Genomic DNA, 16,152 nt, shown 5'->3' with positions numbered 1-16,152 from the left:
TATGAGATGAACTTGGACGAAGAGTAGTCTGATGACTCAAAAATCGAAGAGGATGGCACTGATAACACAGAGAAGGAACTGTTCATCACACCTCATCAACAGCTCTGAAATTGTTCAACATTAATGAAACCTTCATGGCTGAACGACTTTTTAATGCTCACAGAAGAGATAATTAATGGAACGAAAAGAGATCCAGGAAAACCGTCAGTAGTACACAAAATGTTCACTGGAAACAAGCTACGGTAAATGAAATGAAGTCATTATAAGAGAATAAGATGTGTGAACTAGCTACATCACAAAAAGAAGGAAGAGCCATACCACGGAAGTGGATTTTTCAAGTAAAGCCTGATTCATATGGAAGTACCGATAAATATAAAGCAGGAAACTTGCAGTCTAATAGCTAATCTGAGCACAGTTCGTTCACTGTTAAAGTGGTGTTGCAACTGAGATGATGTGTCCGATATAATTTGATGTGTGTACTTTTTTCTTGTATGGAAAATTAGAAGTAGTAATCTATATGCATCAGCCCGAAGGGTACAGTGATGATACAGAGTTTGCAGAGTAAGGTGAAATTTATGTGGACTTAAAGTAAGTGTAGAGAGAGAATAAATATTTTGGAGCAGTTCTCTTGTCAGGAGGTTTTATGGCAAATGATGCAGGTTCATGTGTATTTGTCTGAGACGATGATTATAAGAAATTGTTAGTTATGGTGAGAGAACAACAGGATGCCAGAAAGGTCATTAAGGAGTTGAAAACTTAATTCAAGATCGCCATGAAACCAGCATAATATTTTCTCTAACTTGAGATTAAATGCTTTGACAAAGGTGCAGTTGAGACAAGCAACAAGCTTATGCAAGGGAGATTCTGTAGTATTTCAATTTTCACGTATACAGACTTGTTTCAACACTTATTGTAAAAAACCAGATACATCAAAGCAAAAGCAAAGATTATAGGGACGAGTAATTTCCCTAACACAATGCAATTGATGTATCTGATGCTAAGAATCAGACGTGCTGTAGCTTACAGTGTGTGTTTCCTGCCCCAAACACTTGACCCAGCATCAACAGAAAATTTAGTGAGACTAAAGCGAGTACTCTTGGTACGTAGCAGATATATGTGACAGCTATAATATATGGTCCAGAGGCGAATACAGTGATGAAGGCTGTTGGAGAGACTGTAAACATTTGATGTCCTTATTACATTTGCAGGTGGAGCTGTCTGCCTGCTCACAAGAGGGCCATCAGAAGTGTAAATAACGGATTTTGATCGGTCTTGGATATGTTGTAGAGGCTAACCGCTTTTTTTTTAGCGATGGGCCTTGGCTTCCTAGAAAATTGATTTTGAAGTTCACTGTGCAGTGTAATATCCATAACATTGGCCATGTTCCAACCAAGTGAGCGTGGTGCAGTGGTTAAGGTATACAGCTACCATGCTGGAGGTACCGTGGTTTTCTTAATCAGCATAGTCTGACATTTTCCCATTTTATTTTACAGAATATCAGCAAACAGTGTACGTTGTGTGGAATAATTAAGAAATACTCAATTTTGCCATAGTAATTTAATTTTCACGTCATCATTACAGAATCTTACTCATTATCGCCTGCATCGCTTGCTATGCCACAACAGAAATCCGGATGAGTATTTGTCGTAAAAGCAAAGAAAACACAATGTTTTATAGCACCAAACGCATTTCATAAAAGCTACTGTCTTGCAGACGCATAGAGTTTTTAAGAGCAATACTGGAAAAGATTGTTCATTTACATTCAAAAAGGTTTTGATGCAAACCATGCATATTTGATCATATTCGGAAAATCAAGTGCTCTGAATTGATGCAAAGTTAATAGGTGCAGTTTTTATGGAATCATCCCTGGATTAGATTGCTGTTGGTCTTCAACAAATCGGGAGCAGTCTGAATTTTCTTCATGAAAATTTAGGCTGTCGATAAAAATATACGTCAAAAGGCAGGCAAAGTGGAGTATACTTTGGTGGGATAACTTTTATGGTGCAGGTGCACGCTTTCCTATCTTCCATGAAGATGTGATCGTATATGGTCAGATCAGTCTGCTCTCCCCATGTATCACTGACATGTAGAAACTTTTCCTGTCCCATGTACAGAATAATCGCAGATTTTAAAAAAAGTCTTCGTACACCAGTTTCATGAACTTCTCTGATTTCATGCAGGACACAGTTACGTATTTAAATTTGAGGGTTAATTCATCCACTCTTTTCTGAACATTAGGGCCAAATTTTTCAGATGGTTTCTGCTTACATAAAAAAAAGTACGGGATCATCTTTCCTGATGCAGTTAGTGTACTGTGCTGTGTACAAATGATTTATCTTGCTTAAATCTTTTCTCTGGACGAGAATGGTTCTCACACTTTTCTCCAAGAGGGCTCTATTGTATATTGATTGATATTGACAGCTGTTTGATTGGTGTTGATTATGTAGTTGAGGTTAAAATTACCAATTCGTATTTTCTTTTGTGTGCAGAATTCTTCTGTAGCTACTAATACTTCTTCTGTCAGTGCCCATTCTTTGGAACTGATGAACTTCGTAATCTTCCTTTGCCTGATTCTATGCTTTTGTTTACATCTTTCGACCCAAGTCGAGCTGGTCACGAAATTAAAGGTATCCACTAAAAGTGGAACAGCAGCATTCATCGCCCATTGCTGTAAAGTTCTGGTTGTCGCCTGCTCGCAGAAGAAATTATATTATTTTCACAAGTCAGTCTCTTTCTTACAATGTATTTGACATATATTTTGACATGTTTTACCTGTTCCAAATTCTGTCTTGCTTTAAAGAACTGTCCATATGTCTCACGATCGATAGTGTTCCATTTATCACGTTAAGTTCCACCTCATCTCACATCCTCTTTCCATCGATGTAATATTGATTTATGTTTTAATCAAGAGACACCGTGGGACTGCAAACTTTATGCTCCATTTTGGATGAGCGACTGCAAGAGTGACTGTTCGTTCTATGTAGCATAGAGGCGCATAATCTGCTGGTTCATATGTGAATTCGTCAGCGACAAAATCGCCATCTCCCTCTACTCCCATATATTGCAAAGTAAATAGCTTTAAATTATGTTGATTCATCCAATCCACAAGAAAGAGAACAGCCACACGAAAGTGAAACCTACTGCCTCATATTCATGCACCTCGTCTTCTTCGTTGATGATCATTAATTCATCACCATCAATGATATGTCTCTCGGCCAACAGGTTCTTGTATTGCAATACATATCTCATTGCCAATTGCAATTGAATTAGCAGAGATTGTGTTGGGCAGTGTATTTGTTAGAAGATTTAAATCACGAAGCAACTTTTCCGCATATTTGATGGCTTTAGTGATTTTGCTTCTCGATTGTTCATTCAACCCTTCTACTTAGATGTATCTTCTTCTGGATGCACTTCTGTAGACACACTTGGGTCGTCCATTTCACTGCATTCTTCGAACACACACGGCACTAACAATGCATTGCAAGCAACGGACATTGAATCCAAATGCAAACTAGTGGTTTAGGAGCTAGGTCACCGCCGTTTGTTTTACCAGGGTGATACATGTTCATTATACACAGAGGCCTGTCCATTAGAACTCTTTGCATTAAGAAATTATATCTCCATAGCGAAATAAAAGGCGGTGACCAGGGCAATACACTGTCACAATACACAGAGTTTGCACGGGATGCCCCTGCAGACAGTCCGCTTTCTGTTTGACCAAGCCTACACAATTTAAACTTCTTAAGGATGTCACACAATTTACACTGTTTGTTGATGTTCTGTAAAATAAAATGGAAAAATGTTGGACTATTCTGATAAAAAAAGGGCAAAAATCACGGAAAGAACCCGAACACGGTACCTCCAGCTTGGTAGCTGTATACCTTAACCACTGCGCCATACTTACTTGGTTGGAACTTGGCTAATGCTACACATATTACAGTGTGCAATGAACTTCAAAATCAATTTTCTCAAAAACCAAAGCCCGTCGCTAAAAAGGCGGATAGCCTCATACTCAGGGCATGTCCCTCTACAGCATATCGGAGACCTGTCAAAACCTGTTATTTACACTTATGATGGTCCCCTTACCAGTGAAAGACAAGCAATGACTGCCATATCAAATGAAGGTGTGTTGGTAGTAGAAACAGAAGTTGCTAAGGGAATAATTTACCTTGGTAGACTTCTTCGAGGAATGAGAAAACTGTCAGAAGTTAGAGTTCCCAGGGTTAATAATATGGTAACATTGAAAGTCAGAGACATTCCTAAATGCCATCATCTCACAAAATGCATAGAGATAAAGCATTTCTTTTTACTGTAGAAAAAGTGATAAGAGGTCAGTCAGACATGCTGCATATTTCCTTTGAACATCAGCAATCTGAGAAAGCCTACTTGCAAAGTTTCAAGAACCAGCTGTAAATGGAAAATCTAGGAGTTTAATGCAACCCACTAAGTATCTCTTCCAAACCAGTCATGAGATCAAGATAAGATTAATTCAGCATGCACAGAGGTATTTAAACAATCATTCTTCCTGTGCCCCGTACATGAATGGAATGGGGAGAAGCCCTAATAACCGGTATATTGGAAAGTATGCTATGCCATGCACTCCTCAGTGGTTTGCAGAATATGCATGAAGATTTGGATATACTGATGAAGTTCCTACCAAAACGAAGGCTGTAAGTTATATGTCATAAAAGGGGTCTTTCATGTTGAGATACATGCTTTTTTTTACCTTTCTCTCTTCAATGAGTAAGGGGTATTGCAGTTATAAAGGTATTTGTATTTATTTAGTATTGAGGAGGATTGGAATCGCTGAATGCTAAGAAAAGAATCAGTGTTAAGAAAAGTATCTCCATGTGTAAGTATTTTATTTTGTTCGTTTGTTTCTATAATAGTGTTGGATTGAGAATAAAATTTCATGTAGTTGAATTAATCTGTGAGCTGTTTAATTTAACAATTGCAGGAGAGAATTTTTTTTTTTTTTAAGATAACAAGTGTGCAGTTATTTGGTAATTTCCAAGAATCGGTGTGTACATCGAAGTTGCAGACCCATTTCAATATGTATCAAATAGCTGACTCTCAAAATGTTAAGAGACACAACAAAAGATGAATGTATTGAAAACAGAAAGATACTGTTTGGCATTGAACATCAAGACATACATAGAGAACCACTCACTACGTGAGTGTAATGTTTTGTTTAATTAATGGGAATGGGAAAGGTACAATTTGCATTTACTATGAATATGTTATGATATACAATTATGTGGTTATGCAGGAACCTAAGAGTGCTGGTTGAATTACTGCAACTGAAATGATTGGTAATTATATTTATAATGCTGTTTGTCAGAAACATTTGTCGCAATGTGTGATGATTAATTTCTAAGCATTTATTTACAAATTTAGTGAATAAGGAGGTGGAAATTGTACACTCAAATCTCTCAACTTATAATTTTTCTAATCTTCCGAACATTTAGTACCAGTTGCAGCAATGTAATTAGAAGCAGTTGCTTATGCAGTTAATGATGGTCAGATATCTGGCAGGCTGTATTTGGAACTAAATGCTTTTGTACAGATGGCAGTAATATGATAGCACAGATAACGAGTGCATAGCTTGGGGAAAAAGAATGCTGTACCACAGGATAATTCTATTCAGAAAACTAATAAATATGAAACAGAATTACTGGCCGGTACTTACCCTTAGGGCAAGAAATGTTTGGTACTGCTGATAGATGCACATAAAAGTAAAAGTGTTAACAAGATGAGAGGGGACCCACCTGTAGTGTAATGAGGAGGATGGTAGATAAGGATGAAGGGGGGAGCATCAGCGGTTAGATCATGCAGTGCAAGCTTTCAAGGCTGGATCTTGCTGAATTTTGTTTCATGGGCATTAGGCCATGGTCAATGCATAGTGCACCTGGGAACCACAAAAATTAATATGAATACCTGGCTTAAATAACACAAGACTAAGGACATACAAATAAACTGACAGTAGCAGATTGTGCACTGGACCAGGGAAGCACCAATTTTGTTCCTCATCATAGAACAACAGGAATGCAAATAGGGGCCAAACTACACAGCTGAGTCTGTTTATGTATTTTAAGTTAATTATATTTGTCTATTCAGTGGCTTTGAGTGATTAAAGTTTATCGTAGTCAGTCAGCCCCTAACTTGGCTTGCAAAATTACTATCTTCAGATTAAATCTGATCAGATAATTCATATAGAGGATAAACAGTTTGAAAAAAAAATATGTATGTGATAATATCATTACACCTTTGCAGATCAGTCTTTATGAGCTGTGTTTCACTGTTGTTTGATCATGTAACATCACTTTCAACACTTTTAATGCCTTGTTGACTGTGTGCTTGTATGAATCTCCATTGTCATTAAATCAAAATGAGTTGTGTTAAAGGAGCAACTCCCTGTTGGTTGTCGAGGGTACATGTCTCGCGTGAATCCTAATTTAGTGAGAGAATGATGAAAAGGATGAACTCGGTTCAGGTCTTCTGTAATGTAGTATCACAGCATACATTCTTTTTATGTAATAGTTTCCTGCAAATTGGCACTGCAGGGGGGGGGGGGGGGGTGTCATTCTCCACCACAGACGTTGCTTTCTGTTTATCCTGCCCCATAGATGCTGCTTAGTGGGAAGTGGTCAGTGCCTTCCATTCGGGTGACCACCTCCCTGTCTGGCTCCACCTGTCGGATAGAGCTGTCCCTGAAAAGAAGCTGCCACAGTGGATTCGTGGCAGAGCTGACTGGATGCTGAACAGCCAACTGGCTGCTTTTGAATGCTGATATAGTGTCCGGAAAAGGGTGGACCATATTACCAGCACGAACCACTATGCCTCTGATGTGTAGCCGTCACTGCGAAATGTAGATGTTAGCCTGCGGTGGAGGAATGTAGGACGTGGATGGAAGCTATCAGGATGCACCGTATTAAAACTCGGCTGTGATCTTCAAGTGTTTTATTATTCCCAGCTACAGTATCACAGGGTCCCGCGATGCTGAGGATGGCACTTCGCTGTCTGTAAAACAGCTTGGCGCAGAAGGTTACCTCAGCTTTCCGTGCAACGTATTGCGGCATACTGGTCGTGTACAGCTGCGGAGTTTTGACGATGTCTGGATGCGCCAGCAGCCAACTCAGCAGCCTTCACCCCCGTTGCTTCTTCACCGTCGTGGTTAGGATCGCGGCGACAACAAGCGCCTGTGATCAGACAGCCAAATCTGTGGCCCTCGCCCCGGGATACCTCCGGCATGTGTTGGGAGACAACAAGACTGCCCGCGGTAGCAAGTTGTCGAGTGGCCCGCCGCTGGCTGGCTCCGGACCCCACGTTGGCCTCAGAGGGTAGAACCAGTGACCTGCCATGGCCTGGAATGCTGGCGCCCCATCTGTTGCTGCGTATAGTCGGTGGTGTGACGTGCCCCTCTGTCCAGGAGAGCTGCCACACTCGAATGCCCCTCGTTAGAAAACCAGCATCTATTTATACGCAGCTGTGCGCCTCTGCCTTGCTAACAAGCTGCTCCGGGTCATGTATTCATAACACCTAGGTTGTGCCAGTGGAACCCTTCTGCCTGTAACTTGCCCCATGCAAACTGCTACTTTTACTCTTTTCAGCGGTTCGACGGCCCTGTGGTCTCCGTTCTACTTCGCAGCTGCTGGTCAGCTTAACTTACTGTCATCAGGCTTGTGCCTGGCTGTAACTCGTGCACTCAGAAATATTGCACCAAATCTAGCTTTCCTATCTTAAATGGTGGTGCTGCTACAGATGCATCTGTCCCCAAATCCTCAGTCTGACTTCAGTGGTGACATGTCACATAGTGGAATGATGAGTCTCTCTCCACAATCAAGGGTAGATACAGGGTTTTGCAACTGTTTAAATGCCAACCACCCACTACAAACCTTGCAGCCTTTTATAGAGAGGACAGAAGCATGAAGAACAAAGAGAGCAAGAAGAGGTCATGGCAAGTGTTTCTGGACTTGATAAATGGTTCCACTAGCTCCAAAAATGTTTGAAGCTATCTGCAAAATTTGTCAGATTACCTATAACTGCTGTGCTTGGGCAAGGGTGTGTCCATTCTGTACCTGGAGGCATTGTCCAGGCAATGGCAGAGTGCTTCAGTTTGATCACTGCCACTGAAAATCAGGATCCAGCTTTCTGCTGCCATCAGCCATTAATGTATAAGGGTGGTTGGAATTTCCGTTCCTACAACACCAAGGACTATAGTGGACCCTTTTCTGTGTGGGAGCTTGAGTGTGCATTCTCTCAGGTCAGGGAGACTGTGTCAGGTAAGGACCATAGCCAGAACAGCATGTTATAGTACCTCAAAGTGGATGCAAAGGCTATCATCCAATCTCTTTTTAATAAAATGTGATTGACTGGAGACTTTCCCGACTCGTGGAAGAAGGCAAGTTCGTTATCTCCTCCCACACATTGCCCAGTAGTTACTATAGCGTGGCCCTCGCTAGCTGTCTAGGAAAGATGCTAGAACGTGTGGTCAGTCAGCATCTGGCTTTGGTCCTAGAATCACGGGAACTGCAGAGCCTCTACTAGTGTTGTGGGTTTCGAAGGAATAATTTAACCTTGGACAACCTTACCATGCTACGGGTGGGAATGCAACTATCTTTTGTACATAGGCAGCACCTCATAGGTATTCTCTTTGATTGTGAGAGGATCTACGATGCTAGCTGGAAGCATCACATCCTAGGAAATCTCCACAAGTGGGACTTAAGAGGATGACTACCAATATTCATACTGTCCTTCCTTTCCAGACTTATTTTTTTATATCAGGGTAGTGATGCTCTTTCTGGGCAATTCAAGTAAGAGAATGGTGCCCCTCAGGGATCTGTTTTAAGTGTGACTATGTGCTATTGCCATGTAAAGTCTTCCATTTGGTGTTGTTTGTTTGCAGGGAACTTTGCCATATTATGTTCCTTCTCCAGCCTTGCAACAACCACTTGTCAGTTACAATTCACAGTACGAGGTGCATTAAAGTTCTAAGGCCTCCGATTTTTTTTCTAATTAACTACTCACCCGAAATCGATGAAACTGGCGTTACTTCTCGACGTAATCGCCCTGCAGACGTACACATTTTTCACAACGCTGACGCCATGATTCCATGGCAGTGGCGAAGGCTTCTTTAGGAGTCTGTTTTGACCACTGGAAAATCGCTGAGGCAATAGCAGCACAGCTGGTGAATGTGAAGCCACGGAGAGCGTCTTTCATTGTTGGAAAAAGCCAAAAGTCACTAGGCGCCAGGTCAGGTGAGTAGGGAGCATGAGGAATCACTTCAAAGTTGTTATCACAAAGAAACTGTTGCGTAACGTTAGCTCGATGTGCGGGTGCGTTGTCTTGGTGAAACAGCACACGCGCAGCCCTTCCCGGACGTTTTTGTTGCAGTGCAGGAAGGAATTTATTCTTCAAAACATTTTCGTAGGATGCACCTGTTACCATAGTGCCCTTTGGAACGCAATGGGTAAGGATTACGCCATTGCTGTCCCAGAACATGGACACCATCATTTTTTCAGCACTGGTGGTCACCTGAAATTTTTTTGGTGGCGGTGAATCTGTGTGCTTCCATTGAGCTGACTGGCGCTTTGTTTCTGGATTGAAAAACGGCATCCATGTCTCATCCATTGTCACAACCGACGAAAAGAATGTCCCATTCATGCTGTCGTCGCGCGTCAACATTGCTTAGCAACATGCCACACGGGCAGCCATGTGGTCGTCCGTCAGCAATCGTGGCACACACCTGGATGACACTTTTCGCATTTTCAGGTCGTCATGGAGGATTGTGTGCACAGAACCCACAGAAATGCCAACTCTGGAGGCGATCTGTTCAACAGTCATCCGGCGACCCCCCAAAACAATTCTCTCGACTTTCTCGATCATGTCGTCAGACCGGCTTGTGTGAGCCCGAGGTTGTTTCGGTTTGTTGTCACACGATGTTCTGCCTTCATTAAACTGTCGCACCCACGAACGCACTTTCGACACATCCATAACTCCATCACCACATGTCTCCAACTGTCGATGAATTTCAATTGGTTTCACACCACGCAAATTGAGAAAACGAATGATTGCACGCTGTTCAAGTAAGGAAAACGTCGCCATTTTAAGTATTTAAAACAGTTCTGATTCTTGCCGCTGGCGTTAAAATTCAATCTGCCGTACGGTGCTGCCATCTCTGGGACGTATTGACAATGAACGCGGCCTCATTTTAAAACAATGCACATGTTTCTATCTCTTTCCAGTCCAGAGAAAAAAAATCGGAGGCCTTAGAACTTGAATGCACCTCGTATTGCAGGAGTTGGTGGAGTTTCTGGGTCTCACATTTGATGAGTGGCTCACATGGTTACCACATCTGTCGAATGTAAAAGTTGAAAACCTGAAGACATTTGAAAATGACTCGACCACAGGTCATGTGAAACAGACCGAACATGTCTGCTGCAGTTTTACAAGGAGTTTGTGCAATTCCGCCTTGACTCCAAATACATAGTTTACAGCTCGGATAGGCCACCTTATTGCACATCAATACTGTTCACCATGAGGGGAATGAGTTGGTAACAAGATCACACAGAAACAATCTGATTCCCAGCCTCTGTGTTGTGGTAGTTTGACTGGCTAGTGATACCACTGCTTATCATGTGCCAGCAAATTCTCATGAAGCAACATGTATGCAATGTACTCTCAACCCCACGGTCGCTAGCATTCCATCCGTGTTCACCATACCATTGTTCCAGGGTGATTGATTTTTTTTTTTTTTATTTCCCCGTTGATCGACCAGGCACAGTTCCTTACTATATTATTCAGCTGTTGTGGGTTAGTCTGTGTTTTAACCATAAATGACTGGCAGCACATGTCTCCTTAGTCTTTTGTGTGAAAGTGCGGGTGAGACGGAGTGGCTGAGAATTATATTTTACATTTTACCTTTTGGTAATAATAATGATACACATCTCCAATTAGTGTAGTATTTATGACCTTGCTGTTGAGTGCCACATATGTACCACTACCACCACCAGCTTGAAGTCCATCACAAAAAGAAAGAAAGATTAACAGTTTAACATCCCATCAACAGTGCGGTCATTAGACACACAGCACAAGCTCGTACTGTGGAAGAAAGGGGAAGGAAATCAGCCATGCCGTTTTTGAAGAACAGTTTGCCTGGAGTGACTTGGTGAAATCACAGAAAACCCAAATCTGAATGGCCGGGCAATGATTTGAACTGTTGTCCTCCTTAATGGGAGTTCAGTGTGCTAACAACTGCACCGCTTCACTCAGTGAAGTCCATAAAAGTCACATTAAAATTCTCCTTGTGGTTTGGAATACAGACTGGTTGAAAACTGTGGAGTGAATAGAAATAATGAGTAGTGAAATATTTTTTACCTAAAACAGGGTTACTTATTTTTAGTGACCCAAGTTACACTGGTACTCAGAAGTAAATGATGGGCAAAATCTCATGCAGTATGGTATGAGACATAAGGTGAAAGTGAGTGGTAGGACCAGGTGTATTATTAAAGTATTTAAATAGTACTTTGAAAACAAGATAAGTGCATTAGTACCAGGTGCTGAAACTGGAGTTTGACTAGTACGCACAGTTTTAAAAATATGCAAGGGTTGGAACTTTAATAGTGGCAACTATTTATTTACAGCTCGTACAAAATAGATACATGTTTCAAAGTTTTACTGACCTTCAAAGTAGTCACCAGCATTGTGTATAACCCGTTGCCAGCGATGTGGAAGCCTTAGGATACTCTTAGTAGTGCCAGTTGTGTTGACAGTTCGAACGGCGCGGTCTGTTGCCCAGCGAATTTGTAGTAGTTCCGAAGCAAATGCCTTGAAGTGTTTCCTTCAGTTTAGAGAGAGAGAGAGAGAGAGAGAGAGAGAGAGAGAGAGAGAGAGAGAGAGAGAGAGAGAGTTGAACTCGCGAGGGCTAAAGTCAGGGGAGTGAAGTAGGTGGTATAGCAATTAGCAGTCCCGTCAGTCAAACAAATCGATAACAGCTTGCGATGTACGTGTTCGAGCATTGTCCTGCAAAATGATGGTCAGGTTCTGCAGAAAGTGTTTTCACTTCTGTCTCTAAGCTGGTTGTAGGTTGTGTTCCAAAAATGAATAGCATAGAGGCAGAAGTGATGACACTTTCTGCAGGACCTGACCATCATTTTGCAGGACAATGCTCAAGCACGTACAGTGCAAGCTGTTGCTGATTTGACTGATGGGGCTGCTAAGTGCTATACCACCTACTACATTCCCCTGATTTACGCCCTCGTATGTTCAACTCTATTTCTAAACTGAAGGGAACACTTCACAGCATTTGCTTCAGATCTGCTACAAATTCGTTGGGCAATAGACAGCACCACTCGAACTGTCAACACAACTGGCACTGCTAAGAGTATCCTATGGCTTCCACATCTCTGACAGCAGGTTATACACAATGCTGGTGACTACTTTGAAGGTCAGTAAAACTTTGAAACACATATGTTTTGTACGAGCTGTAAATAAATAGTTGCCACTATTAAAGTTCCAACCCTCGTAGTTACGTATGCAACAATTATTTTTAAATTTGGGTTAGTTGGCTGCTTTCCTGTCAGAAATTATTCTAATACTGATTTTTGTCTTTGATTATGAATGAATATTTAATAGTTTGAGTTCAAAATTTCAATGTCTCATGCACATATTTGTTTACAGGTACCAACACAGTGTTACAGAAGAACAGTTGTAGCAGAATATCTAAAACCCACAATTGTAAGCTCTTCAGCAACAAGATGCCACTGTTTCATTCATACCTCTGTTCCTGTTCAAAAAGAAACAAAAGTTTTAGCTGTTGGTGCCAACCAATCAGATGATGGAGTGATAAGGAAACTAACTAGACGTTTGGGTGTCTTGGATCATTCGAAGTCGGTAAGGTACTGAAGTTATCTAACTCTGTAATTTCTAAGTGCATGGATAAAAAAATATGCCACTTCCAGGTGATACTGGGAATTTTGCAGTCCACGTCTCAGCTGTCTTCAGCATATATGACAACTTATTAACTAACTCATTTATTCTTGTAATTGTCATTTAAACCTAATATCAGAATTTAATATTAAACAACTTTTTTTCCTTTTGAAAAGTTTTAGCACCAGATTCCTGTCATTTGTAGGCATTATAAACTTCCCAGTTTATGCCCTTCATAAAAATTCTTTTTTGGGTTAAGAGGTCTGCTAGTTTCTGCAGTAGTGCTGATTTGGGAATTCTTCCATCTTTCATGCATAGAACAGCCCCACAAGCTTCAGTCATCTGTCGGCTATGATTTTTTACAGGTTGTGCAGACCACCTCTTCTCAGCCTGTCACCATTTGAAATGTGGACAAGCTAACTGATCTTCAGAATTTGCCTCAAGGATAGTTGATGCGAACATTGAGCTTAATGTGCTGGTTTTACTGACATTTCTCAGGTCTCACAAGCGCATATGGCCATTGATTGGATGATAAAGTGATAGACATAAACGCTGAGGAAGCTGAAAACTGGGGAGCTGATGGAGTTCTCAGGAAGAAACTATAGCTTGAAACGCTACTTAGCATTAGAAAAACAAAGTAATTTCTAACTTACGTGTGCTTTCACAAAGTCTGCTACCCATACAGCGTTTTGTTAGGGTCTTTGTGTGCACTTCTTAAAATTTCTTTCTGCTACTATAACCATCTTTTTGCACATACCTTAAAATGAAGTATGCAGTTACGAAGTCAAATGCCTTGTCATTTACATTTGATACATTTTCCCTGTATTTCATATTCTTTGTTATCCATCAGTATTCTGGACCAAGGACTGAGCAGTTTTGTGTGTGAATGTCTGTAGAAAGTATTTAGAGATTACTTCATGTGATTCTTTAGTACTGTACTTCCTTTACTCCACCAAAAACAAATTAGCCTCTTTACAAGCTCCGTTCTTATTGTCCTTAAGCAAGATGTATACTGCAGAGGCAATAGTCATTTCACAGCTTCTGAAATACTTCTTAAATTTGCCCTAAAATGTAAAAAAAAAAAGTCATTTTTCACCCAGAGAGACAAATTTCAGATCACCATTATAAAGAAAGTGCATTATCTAATGTTTTGCTCAGCCGATATTAGAATATAGTTGATGTGCACTAAATGTTTTATGATTTAGTATTATCATTCGGGTCATTCAATGTCAGATAGCTTAGTTTTGGAACATTTTCTTTCTCGGCCATCGTATATTTCGGTGAAATTTTATGAGAACATTCCCACGTCCCCACTGAATGTTGGTGAAGCTTAATGTATGTTGTAGCAATACTGACAGAGATACAGTAACTTGTTTTCCTCCACATGCAACTTTGCTCAGAGTGAGCGTGAATTTCTGATTAATCTGAACTGTTATTTCTCCAGGAATAAATTTGCCCGTCTTGTGCAACTTTGTGGCTTCCTAAGAATAATAATGAAAAGAATTCTATAAGCCATATTTAGTCAAAAAAGTTGAGGCAAAATTGCCTAGAAAAATCACAGTCTGAAAAAATTTCAAAGTTTGCCTTCTTATATCGTAGGGACTAGAGGTAAGAATATTGTGAAACGTGACATATGGTAACCTAACAACACAAGGGTCTCAAATATAAAGTTTCATTTATGTACCACTTTCCAATACTGAACAAATTAAGTTCAAAGTTGAAGATTTTGTTAAAAGGTCAAAATGTGATATTTTTGACATGGTGTTTCAGAAAACATTGTCCTACAAATCTATCCAAACTGGGCTCATTAGAAATGCCATAGTTTTAATTGCAGAAAAAGTGTATTTGATTATCCACTGCCTGAAATTTCCTGGCAGGTTAAAACTGTGTGCCCGACCGAGACTCGAACTCGGGACCTTTGCCTTTCGCGGGCAAGTGCTCTACCATCTGAGCTACCGAAGCACGACTCACGCCCGGTACTCACAGCTTTACTTCTGCCAGTATCTCGTCTCCTACCTTCCAAACTTTCGAGTTGGAGTCTCGGTCGGGCACACAGTTTTAATCTGCCAGGAAGTTTCATATCAGCGCACACTCCGCTGCAGAGTGAAAATCTCATTCTGTATCCACTGCCTGCCAACAATGCTACATAATGTGAATAAAAGTGGGGAGTGAAAATTGTCATGGAAAAAAAAGACTAAAATAAAGTATATTCGACAATTCTTTTACAAATATTATTTTTTGTTAAAACTTCCAAACCAGTCTCATTTGAACCAATTTGTTTTGAGCCCCTCCAGAATAGTAGGTTTGATTTCCAACATGGGCTAACAATGCTACAAAAATTGAGGCAGAGTAGCCAGAAAAATAGTGCTGTGAATGAAGTCTTCACTTTGGCTTCTCATATCTCATTGATTAAAGGCATGATAATCACGAAACTTGGGACACAACTTAGCAACATTAGTTTTCTAATTTGAAGTATTCTGATACTACTTTCTAAATTTTTACGAAGTCAGTTCAGTCTTGATTTTCGTAAAAATTACAAAAATAAATCACATTCAGTTTGCTTTTATACAATCTGTTTTCCTTAATTGATTTCAAACTAATCACAGTTGGAAGGAGCATGTTTTCGGGTATCCAGAAAATCACATTTGATGTGCACTGACAATATCTGAAAATGACAGACAAATTTGGGAGAAGGTGCTATGTCAACAGGCTACATTGCAGCAAACTGTTGTCCTTATTTCATTGTATATGGTTTTTATTTTTAAACTGGCAAATAATACCTCGCTTCATTGCGTTAGGTCATGGTGACATTGTCACTACCAGTTCAAGAACATGAGCCAGCACTCCCAGTGCCATAAGAGTTACACAATACCAGCCATGAGCAGGTTTCTTTATCCAGATTCCTGAACCTGTAGTTTGGTTTCCTAATTTACATTCCAAAGACTTTGCTGAAAATTGTTCATTTGTTCAAGATTCTGCTCAGGGATTTCGTAGGGAAAGTTGCAAGCGAAGGTACGTAATTTTATAGCTTATTATGTCAGTGAGGAATTGTTGCAAAATGTTAGTTGTTGTATATTTCTGCAAAATGTCAGTTGTTGCATATTTCATATCACTTGCTATATCATACAGTATCTGTATGAGGGTATCTTCGAAAATTGATGGACTTTTTATTGACTCAAACAAACATCACCAAATTATATTATTTGAGAGGTGGATTAGCTGTAG

General features: G+C 40.4%; 1 protein-coding gene across 1 annotated transcript in view; it reads left to right on the top strand.

Annotated features, from left to right (window-relative positions):
- LOC124595625 (ubiquinol-cytochrome-c reductase complex assembly factor 1) overlaps positions 1-16,152 on the top strand; it is a 127,844-nt gene that overhangs the window by 30,432 nt on the left and 81,260 nt on the right. The window contains exon 2 of the mRNA XM_047134448.1: positions 12,679-12,891. Within this exon, the coding sequence (XP_046990404.1) occupies positions 12,679-12,891 (213 nt within the window). The remainder of the gene's footprint in view (positions 1-12,678; positions 12,892-16,152) is intronic.

The sequence above is a fragment of the Schistocerca americana genome, chromosome 2 (assembly GCF_021461395.2).
Source record: "Schistocerca americana isolate TAMUIC-IGC-003095 chromosome 2, iqSchAmer2.1, whole genome shotgun sequence".
NCBI lineage: Eukaryota > Metazoa > Arthropoda > Insecta > Orthoptera > Acrididae > Schistocerca > Schistocerca americana.
Note: the sequence above shows the minus strand (reverse complement) of the source record. Positions and strands in the feature narration are given on the sequence as shown.